This window comes from Podarcis tiliguerta (assembly GCF_965153285.1).
Source record: "Podarcis tiliguerta genome assembly, chromosome: 5".
Classification (NCBI taxonomy): Eukaryota; Metazoa; Chordata; class Lepidosauria; order Squamata; family Lacertidae; genus Podarcis; species Podarcis tiliguerta.
Window position 1 is genome coordinate 4,918,615 of NC_139538.1, and position 23,621 is coordinate 4,942,235.

Genomic DNA, 23,621 nt, shown 5'->3' on the forward strand with positions numbered 1-23,621 from the left:
GAGGAAGACTCCCTATCTCTTTGCAGAAACCTGCAAGCGGCTGTGTGGTCTCCTCAACAGGGCCGTAGCCTTTGATTTCCTTCCGGAGCTGGTGTTCAGAAGAGGTGTCCGGGAGGAGCCTTGGAGCCTACAGATAGGCTGGCCGATTCAGCAGAAAAATGCTCTCCCCACCGCAGACTTGAAAGGCTGTGATGAAACTGTGTTGTGGGCAGTTACCGGTACTTCTCTCGGGACAGGGGATGGGACGTCATCATCATTTCCTTTCCCACCCCTCCCAGCCTTTTGGCCCCGTGCCCCCCTGGGTCCAAAGGTGAGAGGAGGAGCATAAAAACCCCAGAGCCTCAGAAGCTGCGGTCTTTCATCAGGGACTCTTTCCATCCTTGGCTTGGCTGCAGGATGAAGCCCCCGGCTGCCCTGAGGATCCAGGCTCTCTTTTGCTTCTGTGCCTGCCTCTCCGCGGCATCCTTAGGTGAGAAGCAAAGCTATCTGTTGTTGTTTCACAGCTTGGGAGAAGGTCTTCTGGACCCAAATCGACCACCAGCCCAAGTTTCTGGAAAAGAGTGTTGTTGTTTTTTGAGAGAGAGAGAATATAGGAAGCTGCCTTATACAATTTCAGACCTGTAGGTCCTTCTAGATCAGTGTTGTCGGCACTGACTGGCAGCAGCTTGCCAGGATTTCAGCCAGGGAGTCTTTTCTGACCCTAACTGGAGAAGCCAGGGATTGAACCGGAGACCTTCTACATGCAAGGCAGACACTCTGCCACTGTGTTACGGCCCTCCTCTGCTTCACTTGGAGATAAACTTCATCTAAATCAGTGGGTGCTTGATCTGACGAGAGCAGAGAGTCTTCTGTAAACATTCAAAGCCCAACCAAGGCTGTTCTGTAATAAAAGGATTCAAGATGGCTTTGTTTTCTGCACAGCGGTGATGCTCTGGCTGGGACAGAGGGGAGTGTGCCATGTTCTGGGGTGCTGCATGCCTGCTTTTAGGGATCCCAACTTCTAACTCCCTTAGCAAAGGAACCAGCTTCTGCTTTCAACCCCAGCCCAAGAATATTACCCCTCTGGGCTTGTGCAGAGTGTTTCCCCGGGAACTGAATTCTCTTTAAAAAATAAAGCAAGCTTAAGGGGTCCTAGCTGGTTTTATACATTTTGTCCTGTTGCATTTGAATGTCTGAGGACTTGATGTTGTTTTTAATAGTGCTTATTATTGCTTTGCCGTTTGTATGCTTGGAGGGATTTGGGTCCTGCTCCCCATGCAGCTGTTAGGGCAGCTCAGCCACTGCAAGAGCAGGATACCTTATGGGATGGGCCTTTGGCCTGATCCAGCTGCAAGGCCATCTAGCATTCTTAAGGAAAGGTAGGGATGTTGCTTACGAGAAGAACAGGTCCAAATTCAGCGGTACGACTTGATCAACACAGTTTCTTGGTTTGCAGAAAGTCCGTGTCCCACTTTGCTCTGTTGCCAGCCTTTGCTAAGCAGGGAGGGTGAGGGCAGGCAAGTATTTTGAGCATTCTTCAAAACAGAGGAAAGTTGTGTTAGTCCAAATCATAAAGCAAGAATGTTAAACCCAGCCCATATAATAATAATCATCATAAAATGGGCTGAGATCAGCAGGTGAACTCACAAGGTTCTCCCTACTCTGGGTTTTACTTGTGCAGAATTTGTGCTGTTTCTTTCTCAGAGAAGTTGCACAGAGCGTGTCCTGGAAACAAATTGCCCACTTCCTTCCAGTTGGTATCTTATGGTCCGGTCTGGTCTTGCTTAAAGAGGATGTTGGGCAAGATTTGCAAGGCATTGCTGCTGCAGCTGAGAGCAGAGGCTACCGTTGTCACTTTCCCTGCACCTCCACTGAGATGGTTCCTGTGTTATCTTCTGCAAATATCCACAAGAGGGTTGTGGAACAAACTGGGCCAAACGAGACTGTGCAGGAAATCAGTCAGCTGCTTCCAACACAATGCAAAGTTGCAAAGAACAGCTGACCCTCAAGAAAGGAAGTGTGTGGTGAGGGAACCAGCAGTCTGAGAGGACAACCCTGGTTGAGCCTCCTGCGCTTTGACCGAGGCTCAGTTTGGGGGAAGCAAAATGTCATGGATGTGCGATGAGTGGATTCCTTATGTCCTTATGCATGCTGATCTGCTTCAGGTTCTGGGGACGTTGGCACAAACAAGGCTGGCCCAAAGTTGGTAGGTGGGAGGTCAGAGGCAAAGAACTGGAGTTTAGGGGGCACCTGGCTGCATAAAAAAGGGATTGGGGGCAAGCAGAGCTTCCCTTGCTTATTCATGCTCCACCATTTGTTGTCGTTTAGTGGTGTCCGACTCTTTGTGACCCCCTGGACCAGAGCACGCCAGGCACTCCTGTCTTCCACTGCCTCCCGCAGTTTGATCAAACTCATGCTGGTAGCTTCCAGAACACTGTCCAACCATCTCGTCCTCTGTCGTCCCCTTCTCCTTGCCCCCTCCATCTTTCCCAACATCAGGGTCTTTTCCAGGGAGTCTTCTCTTCTCAGGAGGTGGCCAAAGTCTTGGAGTCTCAGCTTCAGGATCTGTCCTTCCAGTGAGCACTCAGGGCTGATTTCCTTCAGAATGGAGAGGTTTGATCTTCTTGCAGTCCGTGGGACTCTCAAGAGTCTCCTCCAGCACCATAGTTTGGCTGAGTGTTCCATGCCAGCTGCACCAGGAAGGTAGGCAGAGTAGCAGGACTTCCTGAGGGATCATAGTGTGGGATCTGAAGTCTGGGATGTGTGTGTGTGTGTGTGTGTGTAGGAAAAGAAAGGGAAAGAATATGATTCTCGCTCCCTGCCCCCAAACTTTCTTTATGGATGATGAAGTTTTAATAACTGTCGTTTTAATTATTGGGTATTCAACATGGTTTTATTGCATTTTAGGCTGCTATCTGTCCTTCGGTGAGGGAGAATGGGACAGAAATTGTCATTAAAAATAAATAAGTTATGCCCACACTCCCCTCCCCTGGATGAATGAGTCTCTGCATATCAGGCACTTTTTATAAACAACAAATGAGGATGCTCTGCCTAGTTGATTCCTTTGCCTATCGCACAGCTCTCCTAAGCGAAGAGGCTCAGTCAGTTACAAGGCGAACCCCTGATCAATGGGTGATTAATGAGCATGCAAGGGTTGTGAATGGGCAGGGTCTGTTTTGCTAGGAACCAGGCGGTTGATGCCTGTGACCTTTGCTCCTTGTGAGGTCAGGTCCCAACTGGATCTGTTGATCCCATGCAGCCTTGCTGATAAGAATTCCCTGGGACGGGCAATTCACAAGCCCCCTGCCTCCAAACACAGGAAGCAAAGGCTGATGGGGCAATTTTAGAATCTCATTTCCTAAGGCTTCACAAGAACATCAGGTCACAAAGATGGTGGTAGCCTTCCTTCCTTCTGAGTTCCTGGCATCTGGTGGTAGACTGCCAACATCTGTGGAAACTCGCTATCATACTCTAGCCACCGCTAGCTCACCGCTGTCCCAGTTAGTGGCTGCCAAGACTGAGTGAGGAATGTCAATTGGGGTGCTCTGGTCTTTGACGAGGCCATTTCCTTTGGGGAAATTGCCTCAGGGGGCTTATCACTTCCTTGGCAAATGAGCTGCTCCTTCCCAAATGTATACACACCTCCGAGCTTCAAAGGGGGGAGAGCAGCAGCAGACTTTTGCAATCTTTTGTAATGCGACGCCCAGGGAGAGGCCAAAATTTGGTGCCCTCAAAGGAATCTTCTCAATTATGGATCTTCTCAGTTTTGTGCCTCCTGGGCTTCGCACCCTGGTGGTGGCATTGCCCTCGCCACCCTAAACCCGGTGCTGGGGGAGAGGCATATCCTTGGTGCCAAGGTGCCAAGGAGATAAGGGAGGGTTGAGTTGAAGTGTGGGATTTGGGAAGCAAAAACATGTGGGCAGGAGCTGGAGAGGAATAGAGATAGATTTCTGAAAGAGTCTTCCCTAACAACCCTTGTGCTACTTCAAGTCCACTTGACTGGTTCCCTGCTCCACTTTCAGCTTCAAAATTTCTTAAGAAATAATCATAATCATAATTTATTTAGACCCCACCCATCTGGCTGAGTTTCCCCAGCCACTCTGGGCGGCTCCCAATCAAGTGTTAAGAACAATACAGCATCAAACATTAAAAACTTCCCTGAACAGGGCTGCCTTCAGGTGTCTTTTAAAGATGAGATAGCTGCTTATTTCCTTCACATCTGGTGGGAAGGCATTCCACAGGGCGGGTGCCACTACCGAGAAGGCCCTCTGTCTGGTTCCCTGTAACCTCGCTTCTCGCAATGAGGGAACTGCCAGAAGGCCCTCGGAGCCGGACCTCAGTGTCCAGGCTGAATGATGGGGGTGGAGACGCTCCTTCAGATTCCACAGTTGAATGCCTTAGGCCAGGCCTGAGGAGCCTGTGCCCAGATGTGAGGGGATCTAACTCAGCCAGAATGGCCAATGGCCAGGGGTGGTGGCAGCTGGAGGCCAAGAATATCTGGAGAGCCACAACGTGCTTCACCCCTGTGTTAGGCAGAAGCTCAGTTTTCACTCAGACCAGCCAATCCAAAACACGAAGGCATACAGAGCAGTAACCTTCTCCTCCCCTGGTTCTTCTAGAAGAGGAAAAGGACCCAGAATATTGGAACATGAAAGCCAAGCAGACCCTGGAATCCGCACTCAAGCTGACACCCATGAACCACCGAGCAAAGAACGTCATTCTCTTCCTAGGAGACGGTGAGTTTGCACATGGGTGTACAAGCCTGCGCACCCAGAGTGGGTCTGGGGGCAGATATATAGGCGCACACAACGATGGGGCATGGGTGGGTCTCCAAATCTGTGAAGCGAAAGCTAGTACAGTTAGAGTTAGGGACTACGACCCAGGACACCAGGGTTCCAATCCCAGCTCAGCCATGAAGCTCCTTGAGTGATCTTTGCCGAATCACTGCCTCTCCCCTGAGCCTACCTCACAAGGCTGCTGTGAGATAAAAGGGGGAGAAGAGTGAATGCCACACTGAGCTCCTCAGAGGTGGGAGAGAAATGTAATAATAAGGCCAAATGCAAACATTTGAATTTTGGATCTTTTCCCAGTCCATATCTACACATTGCCACCAGAACCAGCCAGGCTAATTTGGGTAGCAGCAGACCACTCTAACCATCCTCACCCAATTAAAGCAGACCTAACTAGGAAACGGGCACATCCTTTTTTTGTCCATCCCAGGCCAGTCCCACTGCCATCTCTGGGACTTGCTTTTGAATAGACCTACCCAGGATTGCTCTGCAAATCCCACCCACACATTCCTTTCTTTAAAACAAAATTTAAAAATTCCTTCCAGTAGCACCTTAGAGACCAACTAAGTTTGTTATTGGTAGGAGCTTTCGTGTGCATGCACACTTCTTCAGATACACTTCAAAGTGTTGGTGCTGACCTTTAAAGCCCTCAACGGCCTCGGTCCAGTATACCTGAAGGAGCGTCTCCACCTCCATCATTCTGCCCAGACACTGAGGTCTAGCGCCGAGGGCCTTCTGGCGGTTACCTCCCTGCAAGAAGTGAGGTTACAGGAAACCAGGCAGAGGGCCTTCTCGGTGGTGGCACCCGCCCTGTGGAACGCCCTCCCACCAGATATCAAAGAGAAAAATAACTACCAAACTTTTAGAAGACATCTGAAGGCAGCCCTGTTTAGGGAAGCTTTTAATGTTTAATAGGTTATTGTATTTTAGTGTTTTGTTGGAAGCCATTCAGAGTGGCTGGGGAAACCCAGCCAGATGGGCGGGGTATAAATATATTATTATTATTATTACTATTATTATTATTATTATTATTATTATTATTATTATTATTATTATTACACTTCTTCAGATACACATATTCTTCAGGTATGAGCTTTCGTGTGCATGCACAGTTCTGTGTATCTGAAGAAGTGTGCATGCACACGAAAGCTCATACCAGTAACAAACTTAGTTGGTCTCTCAGGTGCTACTGGAAGGAATTTATTTTATTTTGTTTCAACTATGGCAGACCAACACAGCTACCTACCTGTAACTCTTCCTTTCTTTGATCGCAAGGTTATGGCCCTTTCGTTGTGTAGAAGCAGGCATTTCAAAAGGTGCAACTTTGCGGGACAAGTTACGACAGCTGCTAAAAAATTCCCCCTTTCACACAACTGTTAAGTTTGCAGGAGCCACATTTTAGTTTGCATCTGCTGACCAGAAACCCTCCAACATTTCTCTGATGAAAATAGCGATGTCGTATTCCATTAATAATAATTTTACTATTTATACCCCGTCCATCTGACTGGGTTGCTCCAGCCACTCTGGGCAACTTCCAACATATATAAAAACATAACAGAACATTAAACATTAAAAAAACAAAAAACCCTTCCCTAAGCAGGACTGCCTTCAGATGGTTTGGGGGTCAAATATCCTCCAATATTTCTCCGATGACAATAGGGAAAAGCGGGACGCTCTAGGATCAAATCAGAAACCAGGACAGCTTCTGTAAATCTGGGACTGTCCCTGGAAAATAGGGACACTTGGAGGGTCTGCTGCCACCCCAATCTCTCTCTCTCTCTCTCTCTCTCTCTCACACACACACACACACACAAAATTCTACTGTATATTCTTCAAAGTTTGCTGTGCACCTGGACACTTCTTTAGCTGTTGTAACCAAACTATGTGCAATGCTCCCTGAGTTCAAGGAGCAAGTTTCCATCTCTGTTTGGACACAGTTGGACCCCGATTTGAGTCAAAAAGGCACACCGAACCTTTTGCTCAGCATTTGCCTTTGCATGCAGAAGATGCCCAGGTGGCATCTCCAGGTGGAGTTCGGAGAGACTCCCTGCCCGAAATCTTGGAGAGCTGCTGCCAGCCAGTGCAGACAACACTGAGCTAGATGGAGCAAAGGTCTGACTTGGTATAAGCAGCCTCTTGTGTCCCTGTGATTCAAGACCCTGGCCCAGTGCTTGAGTTCCAAAGGGAGCGTTTCCCGGCCTCTGCTCCCTCTGGCTCAGCACCGCCAGCGAAGGTCCACCTGGCAGGGGTCCAGCGCTCTCTTCCTCCTCTCTAAGGTGAGGCCCAGCCTCCCTCCTGCTGCTCTCCAGCTCCCCTTCGTGAAGCTGATTTACACCCTTTGGCCGCTGCCTCTGGCGCCGTCAGAGAGCCGTCTCCGCATAACTCAACCCAGAGTTTGCGCAAAGTGGATTTTGGCAGGCGGAGGAGCAGCCGCAGACCTTGCCAAGACCCACTCATCATCAACCCTCGCAGGTGGGAGGCTCTTTGGGTCACTGCAGGCCATTGACTGCCAGGTCGTTCCGCCCTCTGGCAGCTTATCTTAGATGGCAGGATGGGGGAGACTCCTGGATCGGAGGAGGGAAGCGAGGAGAGCCAAGCGCTGCGGAGACCCAAAGCTCCCAGTGGCCCAAGCGCTTCCGTGCAGAAGCAAAAGGCTGTACAGAGGGCACTGTTTCCTGCACATTTCTTGTAGGGAAGCATATTACCTCCAACTTCTTCCGCATGCCTCCAGGTTATCTGAGGCCATCACAGGAGAATCCCAAAGGCTGGCCCCTCCAGAACCTCTTTTCCAGGGACAGTCCTGGATTTACAGAAGCCCTCCTGGTTTCTCTTTTGATCCCGGAATGTCCCGCTTTCCCTTAGGACGTCCCTTTTCTTATCGGAGTTATGCAACCCCTGAGCCAAGAAGATAAGTAACTATGCAACCTTTAGAAGACGTATGAAGGCAGCCCTGTTTGGGGGGCTTTTTAATGTGTAATGTTTTATAAGGTTTTTATATATGTTAGAAGTCGCCCAAAGTGGCTGGGGCAACACAGTCAGATGGGGGGGGGGCATAAATATTATTATTATTATTATTATTATTATTATTATTATTATTATTCAGGACATCCCTATTTTCATCAGAGAGATGTTGAAGGGTATTCCCCTCTACCCACGTGGGGGCTGGTGGGTGGAGAATGAGACATTTATTGAGCTGTTTAAAAAAGTAAAAAAATAAAGTACAGATTTCAGTGTCCAGCGGTTTGACAAAACACTCAGCGACAAAAAGACACGTAGTGAATTTTCTTCAATTAAATGCACCAGTCATTTGTGCTGGAAAACCACAAAAGTGGAATCCACGGCCCTATAAATTGCACAGGCATATTATAGAGCTGTTTCCTTGTCTTAGCTCCACGTACAGTAGAAATTAATCCCCGCTGTAAGGAAAAGGTAGCTAAGCAGCAGTGTTATCAGAAGAGCAAAAGTAATATCACAGACACAGGCTTTGAGGAGGAGGAGCGAGGCCCTAGAGTCATCTGTCAGTGTCAGCAAATTCCTTCACACGTCTTGCCAGACATCTTGACTCTTACGACATCCTTGCAGCCAGGAGTCTCTTCACACTTACGTTTACTGCCCTGTGATCAATCTTTCAATTTATATACATCTATAGGTTTATATGTCACAGCTGCTGATGTGACCCTTAGTATTTCACAAAGTGCTTCAAGGATTTCACATGTAGTCTTGTAACCCTTAACACCAACCCTGTAACGTGGGCCAGGATTATCCCATTGACCCCCACATTTCTGCAATTGAGGGTGTCTTGCCTAAAGTCACCTAGCGGGTTCATAGCACAGGTGAGATCTGGGAAAGGAAACTGCTGATCCTTAGCTCAGCCTCTTAGTGGCGATGCTTTTATTTAAAAAGAAATAAGAAACAGAGTCTGGCTCTCAATCCATTTACCCTTGCATTTAACACAGTGCCTGGTTCTGCTAAAACCAATTCATTTTTATGCTTGGCACTCACTGCTACAAACCACATCAAAGTCACAAAAATCATAGAACTGTAGAGTTGGAAGGGACCCTGAGGGTCATCTAGTCCAACCCCCCTGCAATGCAGAAATCTCAGCTAAAGCATCCCTGACAGATGGCCATCCAACCTCTGCTTAAAAACCTCTAAGGGAATCCACCACCTTCCGAAGGAGATAGTAAATAATGGACCAGCTAAACAAGACCATGATCTTGCTTCATGCAATAGTGTTTATTTATACCATCAGGGCTGCAAGCTTTGATTAGTAGATTAATCAACTTAAGTTGCAGTTGATTAACTGGCGGAGGCTAGTGTCATTAAGGAGGGTGAAAGTTAATGATGTGCTTCTTTCTCTTCAGAGTTATTTAACACTTGCATGTGCTTCTGTATCAGGAGGAAATATGAAATATGTCCCTTTCTTTCCAGCAAGGACAAAGGCCACATTTGCTCCATACATTTAAAGCACCGTAGTACCATTTTTGCGCCCTTAGCAAACCTTAGCTCCCAGGATCCTCTGGGAGAAACCACGACTGCTTAAACGGGTACCAAAATAGTAGGAAGTAGGCCCTGTGGAAGAATGTGCCTCCTGTTGATCTCTCCAAAGGCAGGCGCTGAACCTGCTCCACCCGTTTGTTTAGCCCCTTGACAACTCTTCTAATGTCCCTCCTTCTGCCCTTTCAGGCATGGGGGTGCCCACCATCACAGCCGCCCGAATCTACAAGGGCCAGCTGGCAGGAGGCTCCGGGGAAGAGAGCGTGCTGGCGATGGAGAGATTCCCCTACGTCGCCTTGTCCAAGGTGGGATCCTGTGCCAAGGAAGAGAGTGCCGCTGCACGCTGCTGTGTTCACCCTCAGCCAGTTCAGGGATAGGCCGTTCCCTAGGAGGGCCCAGTCTGCCTATTTTCCAAGGCCTCCCTCCCATCAAGCCTTTACCTGGGATTTTCTCCCAGGTAAGTGTGCCCAGGAATTGCAGCCTTAGCTCAAAGAATAATAGGGCTGATGCGTTGGAAGGGGCCCCATGTGCCATCTAGTCCAGCCCTCTGCAATGCAGGAATGACAGCTAAAGCATCCCTGACAGATGGCCTCCCCACCTCTGCTTAAGAACCTCCAAAGAAGGAGAGTCCACCTCCTTCCAAGGTCACACCTGGAGTGTGGCCACACCCTGACCACACCTGCAGTCCTGTGCCCAGTTCTGGGCTCCACAATTTAAAGAGGATGTTGACAAGCTGGAAGGTGTGCAGAGGAGGGTGACCAAGATGGTCAGGAAACCAAGCCTGATGAGGAACGGTTGAAGCAGCTGGGTATGTTTAGCCTGGAAAAGAGCAGACTGGGAGGAGATATGATAGTCATCTTCAAATATCTAAAGAGCTGTCACATGAAAGAGGGAAGGAGTTTGTTTTCTCCTGCTCCAAAGGGTAGGACTCGAATCCATGGCTTCATGTTATAAGAGAGGAGATTCCGCCTAAACATCAGGAAGAACATTCTGACAGTAATAGCTGTTCAACATTGGAAGAGACTCCCACAAGAGCTGGTGGGTTTTCCTCCCATGACATTTTTAAAACAGAGGTTGGATGGCTACCTGTCATGTCCAATCAGGTTGAGATTCCTGCATTGCAGGGGGTGGGACTAGATGACCCTCGAGGTCCCTTCCAACTCTATGATTCTATGATCCAATGAACAGTCATGGAGCATCCTGGGAATTGTAGTTTGTTAAGGGTGCTGGCCTAATTGAGCTGCCATTCCCAGCATCCTTAACAAAGAAATATCCTTCTGGACAGCTGCTAAACATCCCTTTCCTGTAACATTTCTCAGGATGAACTCCTGGCCCCTTGCTACACGGCCGCCTGCCAGTCTTCTGCCAGGCCTCCCTGAATCGCAGCATCTCTCCATTTCTATCTGCAGACGTACAATGTGGACCGGCAGGTGCCTGACAGCGCTGGAACCGCCACTGCCTACCTGTGCGGGGTGAAGGCCAATGCCAAAACCCTGGGCCTGAGCGCTCGTGCCACCTTGGGCCAATGCAACACCACCTTTGGCAACGAAGTCCACTCTGTGCTGCATCGGGCAACATTGTCAGGTAGGAGCTGAGGGAAAGAGGGAGACATTGTGGGTCGGATGGGGGGCATTGACAAAGATCACCCTTCCTCCAGGACTGGAAGCTCCTTCTCCATGTAGCAGTAGTTATTATTATTATTATTATTATTATTATTATTATTATTATTCCCTGCCCATCTGGGGTAAAATAAAAGCCACTCTGGGTGGCTCCCAACAGAATATTCAAAACACCATAAAACATGGGGGAGAGAAATTTGATTTGATTTCCCAAATACAGGAACCGAAAAGCAACTGCCTGCTAAAACCTGCATTTCTCTGAATTTTGCAATGTAGCTCTTCACGCACAAAAGCGTGTATATTATTGGAAAGCAGGCCTAAACTCCTCCCCGCTGGAGTGCTGGTCCAACCCGCTGCTTATTTATTATCCCGTTTCCATGCCTTTCCCAATGACCCTCCTATGAAGGAGACAGGTGACAAGAGTCTCTTTTAAAGGCATGTTGGGTCACACGGCAGGACTACTCCCTGCCGCTTTAAACCCCTCAAAGGTTATCTCTCCTCGGTGTCTGACTGTCAGGAGTGTGTGCAGGAGCCAGGCCCTGTGACCAGTAGGACTTTGCAGGACTGGGGCCTTCCTAAGTTTGTTCTGGAGAGGCAAGGCACGGCCGCACAGGTGAGGCTGATTGGTAACTCACAGCACCTGGTGGCAAGAGCCAGGAAGGGATATAAGGTCAGCATTTCCCTTCGGCTCTTTGTCACAGCAACACGTTTCCTGCCTTGCTGCGTTTGGCTCCTTGACCCCTTGCTTCCTGACCCTCGGCTTCTTGACTCCCGGCTCTCTGACCCTCAGACTCTTGGCTTCCTGATTCCTGGACTCCCATTCCTGCTCCCACCCCACCATCTTGCCCTGGTCCTGACTGTTACGATATAGAAACAATGCTGCTGGGAGCTGCTTGCTTGAAAACATCGCATGATGTTGGAACTGTCCGTGGGAAACAGAGGGCACCAGAATTAGCTCAGAGTGTAATATGAGCTGTACAGGAAGTGTTTGCTCTCTCGACTGCTGGAGTTTGAACAGAGCAGTCATGTTTTTTGTAACGCTGCAAAGACAGAAATAAAGGCATGTAAATACGTTTCTGTCTATCTCTTTCCCCTGCCAGGGGGGCAGGAAAGAGGGGAGGCGTTCTTCTCACGCTGAGAAGGATCGCCTATCGCGACCTCTGCCTGGATCTTGCCGGGAAAGCAGACAGGGAGGTCAACAGGAGACCAAGCTGGGTGTGTTGCCAGTTTCTCCTGATAAAAGGCTTGATTTCAAACACTGATGTCCCCAGCCGGGCCTTCGATCGCCCGTGAACCGGACCGTGACATTGACCCAGTGCATACTGGCATGCCAATGGATACATTGCTCTTTCCAAAATGGCAGTTTAGAAGTGTAAAATTGTAGAGTTGGAAGGGGCCCGTAGAGTCATCTAGTCCAACCCCCTGCAATGCAGGAATCTCAGCTACGGCATCCATGACAGATGGCCATCTGACCTCTGCTGATCAACCTCCAAGGAGGGAGACGGCTCTGCTGTTGAGGTGGGGTGAAGCAACTGCCTCAGGCGGCCAAAGCACAACAGACGGCGCCCCAACCGGCAGCAGTGGGAATGGTGGGGAGGGTGGAGGGGGAGCCCCATTCCTATCCCCCTCTTTCCAAGCCTGCCTCTCACATGCCCTCTCCTCCTCACAGGGAAGTCTGTGGGGATCGTGACCACCACCCGTGTGCAGCATGCCTCTCCGGCTGCCGCCTATGCCCACTCGGCCAGCCGCGAGTGGTACGGTGACGTCAACATGTCGAAGGAGGCCGCCAGCCAAGGCTGCAAGGACATCGCCTACCAGCTGGTGCACAACACAGACATCAACGTGAGTGGCTGCACAAGGCAGGGCGGGGAGACCCATTCAGGGGCCTGTGCCGGAGGAATAATAGAATTGTAGAGCTGGAAGGGACCCTAAGGGTTCATGTCATAATAATAATAATAATAATAATAATAATAATAATAATAATAATGAAATATACAGTGGTGCCCCACAAGACGATTGCCTCGCAAGACGGAAAACCCGCTAGACGAAAGGGTTTTCCGTTTTTCAATGCGCTTCGCAGGACAAATTTCTCTATGGGCTTGCTTCGCAAGACGAAAATGTCTTGCAATTCTTGCGATTTTTTTTCGCTCCCCACCCCCTTTTTCTGAGGCACTAAACTGCTAATAGCCTTTTAGCAGCTAATCCGCTAATCCCTTAAGCCTTTAATAGCCACTAATAGCCGCTAAACCGCTAATAGCGCTAATCCGCTAATCAGCTAATAGGGTTGCTTTGCAAGACGAAAAAACCGCTAGACGAAGAGACTCGCAGAATGGATTCTTTTCGTCTTGCGAGGCACCACTGTACTTGGAGTCGAGAGTGGATTTCATGCTCTTTATTCAGCTCATAGTGGTGAGGAGGAATGGAAGTTCCCCCAGAATGTCTGCTTTATATACATTATTTACACAATGGGCCCCACGTGATTGGCTAATTCCGGGATTCTCCTGTAGGCCAATCAGGTTGTGGATTCACTTCCACCAGGAGCTGGATTGGGTGGCTCCTGTGGACCAATCACACTGCTGCATTCTGAATCCTATTGTTCTGGGACCTATCAGACTGCTGCATTTTGGATCCTATTCAACCCAGTCACTCTGGGCGGCTTCCAACAAAGATTTAAAATACATCAAAATGTCACACATTAAAAACATCCCTGAACAGGGCTGCCTTCTAAATATCAGGTAGTTGTTTATCTCTTTGACATCTGATGGGAGGGCGTTCCACAGGGCGGGCGCCACTACCGAGAAGGCCCTTCTCCAACCCCCTGCAATGCGGGATGAAAATTCTGAAGAAAAATAACTCTGTGACTATGAAATGCAGTAGAGGTATGAGATGGTCAGAACCCTCCAAACTTGAAGCATGGGAAATCCCGTTAAAAATTTTATAATTTCGCAGATTATTTGGATTATTTGATATGTATAATTTGGAATATTTAATGTGATTTGATTGGATTGTTAGAATGGAAAATTTAATAAAAATGAATTTTAAAAAAAGAAAAAGAAAAATAGCTCTGGCGAGGTGGCGATGCTCTCTGAACAGTGACGGTGCCTTATTCACGTTGGCAGGTGATTCTCGGAGGAGGGCGGAAATTCATGATGCCTAGGAACATGAGTGACCCAGAGCATCCGAAACAGAATGGGACCAGGAAGGATGGCCTGAACCTCATTGAAATGTGGTTGAGCAACAGAATGGTAATGGGAATTGGGAAAGGGCTGGGAGTCCAGCGGGATGGAGTGGGGGGCAGGGGGCAGGGGGAGGGGAGAAAACCCTGGTTGTGGCTTAGAGAAAACATTCACTCCTCCTCTCCTCAAACTCTTTCCATTTCAAGCCTGTAACCAAGAACTACTGCCTGCTTTCTTCTTCCTCCCTCCCAATCTCGTTTTCCTTTTGTGCTGTTCCTTTTAGATTTTAAGCCTGAAGGCAGAATCTGTCTTATTACTGATCTTTGTAAGCCACTCTGGGAGCCTTTGTTGGGCTGAAGAATAGGGCAAACATGCTTTAAATGGTAATCATAACAATGGAAATATATCCACTTATTGTACCTGTTTAATGCAGCCTCTCCCGCCCTCTAGATGTTCTGGACTGCAGCTCATATCAGTGGGAGTTGTAGTTCAAGACATTAAGAAGTGCAGGAAGGCTGGTGTAATGAATATGCTGTTGATTCCTGGCGTTTACGAACCCCATATTTGTTTCTAGGGAGCTCAGTATGTCTGGAATAAAACAGGCCTGGCCTCCGTCAATGAAAACACTACCAACTATCTTATGGGTAAGAATATTATGGGGGTTTCCTGTTTCTCTCCTACTGGTCAGAGGAAGGGGGCAAACTTTTCCTGATTCCTGACACCCTGCAAGGGAATGTGAACTGTGCAAGACAGATTGTGTTTGGACACAGATAAACAGCAGACAAGATGAGCCACTAAGGCGGAATCTAGACACATATAAAAAAAACGCTGCGAAAATGCTTTTTTAAAAAAACGTTTTGAAAAATATATTGAAGTCGCCATTAGCTCACCATTGCCATCTAGTGTCACATTTGTGTAATGCACATGAAACGCACTTAAAACATTATATTTGCAACTGCATAAAAAAGGTAAAGGTACCCCTGCCCGTACGGGCCAGTCTTGACAGACTCTAGGGTTGTGCGCCCATCTCACTCAAAGAGGCCGAGGGCCAGCGCTGTCCGGAGACACTTCCGGGTCACGTGGCCAGCGTGACATCGCTGCTCTGGCGAGCCAGAGCCGCACACGGAAACGCCGTTTACCTTCCCGCTAGTAAGCGGTCCCTATTTATCTACTTGCACCCGGGAGTGCTTTCGAACTGCTAGGTTGGCAGGCGCTGGGACCGAACAACGGGAGCGCACCCCGCCGCGGGGATTCGAACCGCCGACCTTTTGATCGGCAAGCCCTAGGCGCTGAGGCTTTTACCCACAGCACCACCCACGTCCCTTGCAACTGCATAGCTGAGTCCTAATTGAGTGTACTCTGCCTTTATTCAGCATTTTGTGCCCCCTTGCCCCTTAGGAACATTACTTTTCAAATGTTTTTAATATTTGATGTTTCATTATGTTTTTATATGTGCTGGAAGCCTCCCAGAGTGGCTGGGGAATCCCAGCCAGATGGGCAGGGTGTACAGTCGTACCTTGTTTTGCGACCGGGATCCGTTCCGGAGCCCCGGCCACTAGCAGAAATGGATGCAGGGCAAAGTGCCGAGTCTGCGCAAGCGCGCAAAGTGGTTTGTGCTTCTGCGCATGCTCAAAGCGTGATTTAGCGCTTCTGCGCATGCGTGAGCGGCAAACCCGGAAGTAACCCGTTCCGGTACTTCCGGGTTTGCTGTGGACGTTTGCCAGAATGGACGCTAGACGAGGCGGACATTCGCGGAGGTATTACTGTAAATGATAATAATATTATTATCATTATTATTACTTTAGGGTTTCACACCCCCAAAATTATTTGTAAGAAAGAAAAGGTGAGTCATAGGAGAAATGATAGATAAAACTTTGCATGGTATGAAGAAAGTGGGGGGAGAGCTTTTCTCCCTTTCCCATAATATGGGGACTCTTGGACAATGAAGCTGAATGTTGGAATTATGATTATGATTATGATTATTATTATTATTATTATTTATTATATAACAAAACATTAAACATTAAAAACTTCCCTATACAGGGCTGCCTTCTGTATAGTTCTTTATCTCCTTAACATCTGATAGGAGAGCATTCTACAGGGCGGGCACCACCACCGAGAAGGCCTGGTTCCATGTAACTTCACCTCTTGCAGCGAGTGAATCGCCAGAAGGCCCTCGGAGCTGGACCTCAGTCCACAACCCATAGGGCTTGTCCACACTCCCACTTGCCCTGTGCTGAGAAAGCAGAGGTCCAAGCAATACAGTGTTTCCCCTGGCCGTTTTCCTCTGGAAATCTTTAGCACTAAATCAAAACAAACACCAATCAGGAGAAAACCCAATTGGCATTTGCTACGATTCAGTGGTAAACAGCAGATTTCCCCAGGGGGTGGGGAGTGGTGGGACACGCTGAATCTTGATTGAGCCCATTGAACTATGGAACTCCCTGCCACAAGATGCGGTGATGGCCGCTAACTCAGATGGTTTCAAAAGCGAATTAGTCAGATTCATGCAGGGTAAGGCTATCAATGGCTATGAGCCACAAGGGAAATGTCCAAGCCCACTGCTGGAGGCAGAATTTGCCTCAATGTCAGGAGCTGGGAATCGCAAGGGTGGACAGAACTGCTATTTGTGCTCAGGCTTCCCAAAGGTGTCCTTTCATTAATTTCCCACTCAATCAACATTAAACTGAAATTTCCTCGAGGCAGGGAATCATCTCTCTCTCTCTCTCTGCACTTGTTACTCTGCCTAATAAATTTCTCTCTGCAGCCGCCATCCCCATTAACGCCCACTCTCAAAAAAAAATTGCAGAGCAATTTTTCCAACCTAATTCATGGGCAGTAGTAGCCAGGGGTGAGGAGAAGCCATGGACCATATCAAAGGGTCTGCCCCATCCCTAATGTAAAATAATATCAATAGTAATAATAATAATAATAGTAATAGTAGTAATAATAATAATTTGCATTTATTTTAAATTTATTAAATTTGCATACTGCTCTCCATCTGAAAGTCCCAGGGTGAAGGAGCCCAGGAAAGGAGTGCCACGACTGTGGGTGCCCAGGGCTGTGGGTGCCCAGGGCTGTGGGTGCCATGCAGAGTGCATGGCCCCAAAATTTGTGGGTCCTCGGCCCTTTCATGGGGAATTTTGTGGGTGCTCAGGCAATCAGGGCCCCAGGGAGTTGGCACCTATGGCCCAGGGTGACAAATGCACCATATATATATATATATATATATATATATATATATATACTTAAAACGGTGAGCAACAATCACCTTCTCACAGCCCATGTTTGAAGGGTTTCCAGGAACATTGTCTTCCTCCCATCAAAATGCCTGGGTAAACAGGAATGTTTTCAGATTCCTCCCAGAAGTTGATCATGAGAGGGACAGATGCTCTTCACCCAGAGAAGGAATTGCTCAAACGGGGAGCCACCACCGAAAAGGCCCCGCAGGGATCAAATGCCAACTGGGCCCACGCCCCAATCTGAAACGTAATCTTCCCTCGTCTCTGTCAGGCTCGTCTCTGTCAGGCTCCTGCCACTCACTTTCTTTGATCCAATCCGCTAGGTCTCTTTGAGCCGCACGACATGGCGTATGAGCTGGATCGCGACAACAACACGGACCCCTCCATTGTGGAGATGACGGAGAAGGCCATACGGATCCTGCGCAGGAACCCCAACGGCTTCTTCCTCTTTGTGGAAGATGAGTATCCTCGTTCTCCGCTTCTCCCATCTTGAAAGGGGCAGCAGAGAACCCCGGGGATGATATGGCGACCACTGTGCTCTGGGAGGGAACCAGCTCCCGTCTGAACCGAGGAGGGACTGGCAGGCCTCGTGTTGGCTAGGGCAGCGAACCTGCGCCACTCTGGGTTGCAGCTTGAGGCTGACGTGACTGGGTGGTCCTCCAAACAATCAAAATGGTTTCCTCCACCTAGAAAATGAGCACTTCAAGCAGGTTATGCTGGAGACAGGAGTTGCCAATCTGTGGGCACTTTTTTCAAATTTTGGGCAGGCAGTCACAAAATGGCTGCCATGGAGGGCCTGTGGCATAGTATAAAGTAGCAGCTGTGAGGATGGGCAGAACACAAGATGGCCGCCATACAGAGCATGTGGTAGAACACAAGATGGCCGCCATACACAGCAGGTGGCATAGCACAAGATGGCCACCATACAGAGCAGGTGGCATAGCACAAGATGGCTACCATACAGAGCAGGTGGCATAGAACAAGATGGCCGCCATACAGAGCAGGTGACATAGCGCAAGATGGCTGCCATACAGAACAGAACATGTGGCAGAACACAAAACTAGAGAGATAACCAGCCTGACCACCTTATGCTTACTATGGGATGTCAGATATTTCCTGCTGGTCCTGACATATAGAGTTCACACCCTGCTGCTTCTGCTGCCTAATAGCAACAGGGAACATTGTTTGGTACCAGGAAAAATATACCACACCGTTCTCATTCCACTTCGTAGGTTACCTGCACATTTTACCTCATAACTTTCTTTCTGGGAGGGCTAGAGACTCACTTTTTAAAAATGAACGCTCAGAAACCAGGTCACCTGCTCTGGGTGGGGCAGCACTGGAAGCCTTGACGGGTGCCAGGGTGCCCATGAGCGCTGGCTTGGCGACACCTGGGCTAGAACCTTTCTCCCTGACACCCTACTTTTCATGTTTGGGGGGAATGTTCGGTCATGAGTTTGAAACAGTGTGGTTGGTGTCTCTTGCGGGGAGGAAAAGGTCTTGATATGTTGCCCTTTTCTCCTTTACGAGGCAGGATTGACCACGGGCATCACAAGGGCAGAGCCAAGCTGGCCCTGAGCGAGACTGTGATGATGGACCGGGCCGTGGAGAGAGCCGTGGAGCTGACCGACGCCTCAGAGACTCTCATGGTGGTCACAGCTGACCACTCGCACGTCTTCACCTTAGGCGGCAACACACCCCGGGGCAACAGCATCTTTGGTGAGAATAAGTTTCTAGGCCCTTTGAAGAGCGAGATTTTGCTCCCTATCCCAGAGGCATGGGGCAATGCAGAGAAGCTTTCCCACCTCTTCTGGAATTCTTAGTCTCAAAATACTCTGAGCCACCAGGCTGAGAAGTCATAGAATTCAACGGATTGAGGTTGAATCCTGACAAGACAGAAGTACTGTTCTTGGGGAACAGGGGGTGGGCTGGTGTGTGATCCTGAATGGGGTAACTGTGCCCCTGAAGGACCAGGTCCGCAGCCTGGGAGTCATTTTGGACTCATAACTCTCCATGGAGGTGCAGGTCAATTCTGTGTCTAGGGCAGCTGTTTATCAGCTCCATCTGGTACGCAGGATGAGACCCTCCCTGCCCGCAGACTGTCTGGCCAGAGTGGTGCATGCTCTGGTTATCTCCCGCTTGGGCTACTGCAGTGTGCTCTATATGGGGCTACCTTTGAAGGTGACTTGGAAACTGCAATTAATCCAGAATGCGGTAGCTAGACTGGTGACGGAGGGTGGCTGCCGAGACCATATAACACCGGTCTGGAAAGATCTTCATTGGCTCCCAGTACATTTCTGAGCACAATTCAAAGTGTTGGTGCTGAGCTTTAAAGCCCTTAACGGCCCCGGTCCTGTATACCTGAAGGAGCATCTCCACCCACATTGTTCTGCCTGGACACTGAGGTCCAGCTCTGAGGACCTTCTGGCTGTTCCCTCACTGCGAGAAGTGAGGTTACAGGGAACCAGGCAAAGGGCCTTCTCGATAGTGGCACCCGCCCTGTGGAACGCCCTCTTAGCAGATGTCAAGGCAATAAACAACTATTTTACTTTTAAAAGACAACTGAAGGTGGCCCTGTTTAGGGAAGTTTTTAATGTTTGATGTTTTATTGTGTTTTTAATATTCGGTTGGAAGCCGCGCAGAGTGGCTCGGGAAGCCTAGCCAGATGGGCGGGGTATAAATAATAAATTATTATTAATTATTATAGAATCGTAGAACTGTAGAGTTGGAAGGTACCCCAGGGTCATTTAGTCCAACCCCCTGCAATGCAAGAATTCTTGTGGGTGCGAACCGCACTAGGAATCACATCGCTTCTGAGAAACAGAACTGCCCTTTTTAAAACTTGAAAGCAAATTTCTAGCCCATATGGTTTCCCAGGAGGGGGAAAAAATCCCAGAAGGGCCCAGTTTCTGTTAAACCTTTTCAGCTAATGAGTGTAAGGGATTGAATTTTAGCAGACAGATAAGAACGTAAGGAAGGAGGCGAAAGGCCCCTCTAGCACAATTCCCAGGGTAGTTTGAGAATCATAGAATCATAGATGTGTAGGGACCCCCAGCGGTCATCTAGTCCAACCCCCTGCAATGCAGGAATTTCAACTAAAGTTTCCATGACAGATGGCCATCCAACCTCCGAGGAAGGAGAGTCCACCACCTCCCATGGCAGTCTGTTCCAAAGTTAAATGGCTTTTAGCGTTAAAAAATTCTTCCTGGTGTTTAATCAGAATCTCCCTTCCCTAGAGCAGTTCCCTCTTCACAGGGAACTTGGGGGATTGTAGCTCTATGAGGGGAAGTAGGGGTATCCTAACAACTCTTAGCACTCTTAATGAACTACAGGTCCCAGAATTCCATGGGGGAAGCCACCATGGCTGTTTAATGCGGTTTGAATCCTCACAACGGGGTGAGCTCCCGTTGCTCGGTCCCTGCTCCTGCCAACCTAGCAGTTCGAAAGCACGTCAAAGTGCAAGTAGATAAATAGGTACCGCTCCGACGGGAAGGTAAATGACATTTCCATGCACTGCTCTGGTTCACAACACCAGAGTCATCCGCAACTGGACCTAATGGTCAGGGATCCCTTTACCTTTTCCTCAGATCTGGAAGCCTCTCCTTCTGAGGAAGGAGAGTTGACTAAGATTAGCTAAACCAGGATATTTGCATTTAAATCAGGTGCCCTCCAGGTCTTTTGGATTACAACTCCCATTAACCCAGCATCATACAGCTGTTGGTAATTGTAGTTCAAAACATCTGGAGGGCACCTGGTTTGGGGTGGGGGCTGAAATAAATGCACATTTATTTATCCGGCCAGCCTGAGACCCTCCTTCCATTGATTCCACTCTGCTGTAAGTGTGTCTGACTCTGGTCAGGTCAGAGCCAGCACTGAGCATCATCTGTTTCTCCACAGGCCTGGCACCCAAGCAAGCGAAAGACAAGCGGGCATTCACCAGTATCCTCTATGGGAACGGACCTGGGTACAAGCTCAGGAATGGCAGCCGCCCAGATGTCAGCTCCGATGCTATCGGTATGCAGAGCTTTTGGATGAGGAGCTCAGCAGAACCACCTCCGCTTATGGACTGGGGGGCTGCAAAAAGGGGGGGGGCCTGGGAATGGGGGTGCTGATGAAAGCAAGGGTGTTCAAGGCGGGTGTGCAAGGATAGGAAGGGCGGTAGTGTCATAGCAGGGCAGAAGCTGAAAAAGGTTCCTAGAAGGTAAGACGTGTGGGATGGGGAAGATGCAACTGGTTAATATGGGGGTGGTCTGTGTGCGAGGGGAGATGCGACGAAGGAGGGGGGAGAAGAGAAAACAAGTGCAGAATGGGAGAAGCTGGGACTCCTTCTTGACTGGGAAGACAAGAAAAGGGTATGGTAGCAAGCTGAAAATGCAGGTGAAAGCAGATTCCGCCCACCAGTATATACAGAGAAAACACAGATCCCACTGCTGACACCAGTGTTACAGAGGTTGCACGCCACCCCCAATCTCTGCTGAGCAGTGCACAAGATTCCAGGGGATTCCAGGTGTCTACCCGTGGTCGTGTTTCCATTGGGAATTCAGGCACGTCGGAGACTGTAGTGTTTTAAGATATATGGTTTATTTCACACCTATATACACCTAGAAGGGGTGTGGAACATTATACCACAAGAGTGTTTCTCAATGCCCCTCTCATAGCTTCAGCAAGCTTGGGTCCAAAGCAGCAGTCAGTCATGGCTCCCGGTCTCTCGGTGCAGCCTCTTCCACCCATGAAGTTCTGCTCACGTCCTTTTTTTGTTCCCAGAAACTCCTTTAGATTTCATAAAGGACACATTTTCCTGTGACAGAACCGGGGGGGAAGGACACTTCGTTATGCCTCAGTACCTGGCTCGCCGTTGTTCCTTAATGGCTCTGCACTTAGCTAGCCCGGTCAGGCTGGTTTGCAGAAGCTAGTCCAGGGTATCCCAAACTTGGGTCTCCAGTTGTTTTTGGACTACAACTCCCATCATCCCTAGCTAGCAGGACCACTGTTATATCAGCATTTGCCAGCACCATTTCTTGCATTGGCTGAGTGTGGATTCAAACATGGTTCATTCTATCGTACCTTCCCTCACATCCTGGGCCTGGGAACCCTTCCCTCTGAGGACTGACCCACAGCCTGAGTTTCTGCAAGCAACCATCCCTGCCCCATGGTGCTTTGCCCAGTCGCAGATTGTTCTCCTAGTTCCTTTGTCGTAGAGCAGCCATTAATGCTTACTGTTTTGAATTCCATTTGTGTTGTTATTTTCCTTAGTCATGCAAGGAGTGCTTTTTATAGGGTAGGGGGCACTGGAGATGAGCTTATGTGACCCAGGGGCTGGTGGCCTACAGAAATTTGGGAGCCACTACAGTGGCATAGCATGGGGGTGCTGGAGGGCCATTGCCCCATGTGCATTTTCCAAGGGGGTGCAACCAGGCGCCCCCACTATAGCTCCCTCATCGAGGGAAGCTGCAGCCGGGCTGGCCTTCGAGACTGGGGCATGGGCACGTCAGGTGCTCAGATGAATGAGCTCCATCAGCCCTGACCCCGTGAGGTGTTGCGGCCAAGGGGGCTTGTTTGGTGCATGGGGGTACTGCGGTGGGCTCCTTCACCCTCCATGCCCCACTCCCGATAAGCCCCATCTCAGTGCCCCCTGGGTGGCATGGGCTCACGCAGTGCCACCGAGCCACTGTCCAAAAGTCTAGACTGACCTCCTGCCTCTCGCCCATCCAGAGGACAAGGACTACCGGCAGCAGGCAGCTGTGCCTCTGGAAATCGAGACCCACGGCGGAGAGGACGTGGCCATCATGGCACAGGGACCCATGGCCCATCTCTTCCATGGCATCCAGGAGCAGAACTACATCGCCCATGTCCTGGCCTATGCAGGCTGCATCAAGCCATATGACAGCCACCCCGAGTGCCCTGAGCAGGTCCGGACTGAAGGTTTTGGATCACCTGGCCTGGGTGTCTCACATCGCCCCTCCTCGCTACCCCTCCTTGCACTCTGGGCGTGCCTTTTCTTGCTGATGATGTGACACTGAAAGGCACACACACAAACACACACACTACTGGAAAGCTCGTCTTCAAAAGACCTCTCTGGGCATCACCTGGGAGGTTGCTAGTGTCCCTGGACATTCCCAAAGGAACTTCAGTCTTGTTCATTCATTTGCTTGGCTTCATTGCATACAACTGTATATTAATGGATGGTGATGCTCTCCTTAGCCTCAGCTTTCAAAGAATAAAGCGTGATGTTGTTTTCTTTATTTCCTGTATTATTATTATTATTATTATTATTATTATTATTATTATTATTACCTTTATTGTACAACCTTTCCTTGT

At 49.1% G+C, this 23,621-nt stretch overlaps 1 protein-coding gene across 1 annotated transcript; it reads left to right on the forward strand.

Moving 5' to 3' along the window:
* LOC310678351 (alkaline phosphatase-like) lies at nt 1-23,545 on the forward strand. Its single transcript, XM_083442243.1, has 11 exons — nt 1-469; nt 4,599-4,715; nt 9,456-9,571; nt 10,676-10,850; nt 12,555-12,727; nt 14,005-14,130; nt 14,636-14,705; nt 17,627-17,761; nt 18,831-19,022; nt 21,201-21,317; nt 23,016-23,545. Exons 1-11 carry the CDS (start codon nt 397-399, stop codon nt 23,315-23,317), a joined length of 1,596 nt encoding a protein of 531 aa, XP_083298369.1. The 5' UTR covers nt 1-396; the 3' UTR covers nt 23,318-23,545.
* The last annotated feature ends 76 nt before the right edge of the window (nt 23,546-23,621 follow it).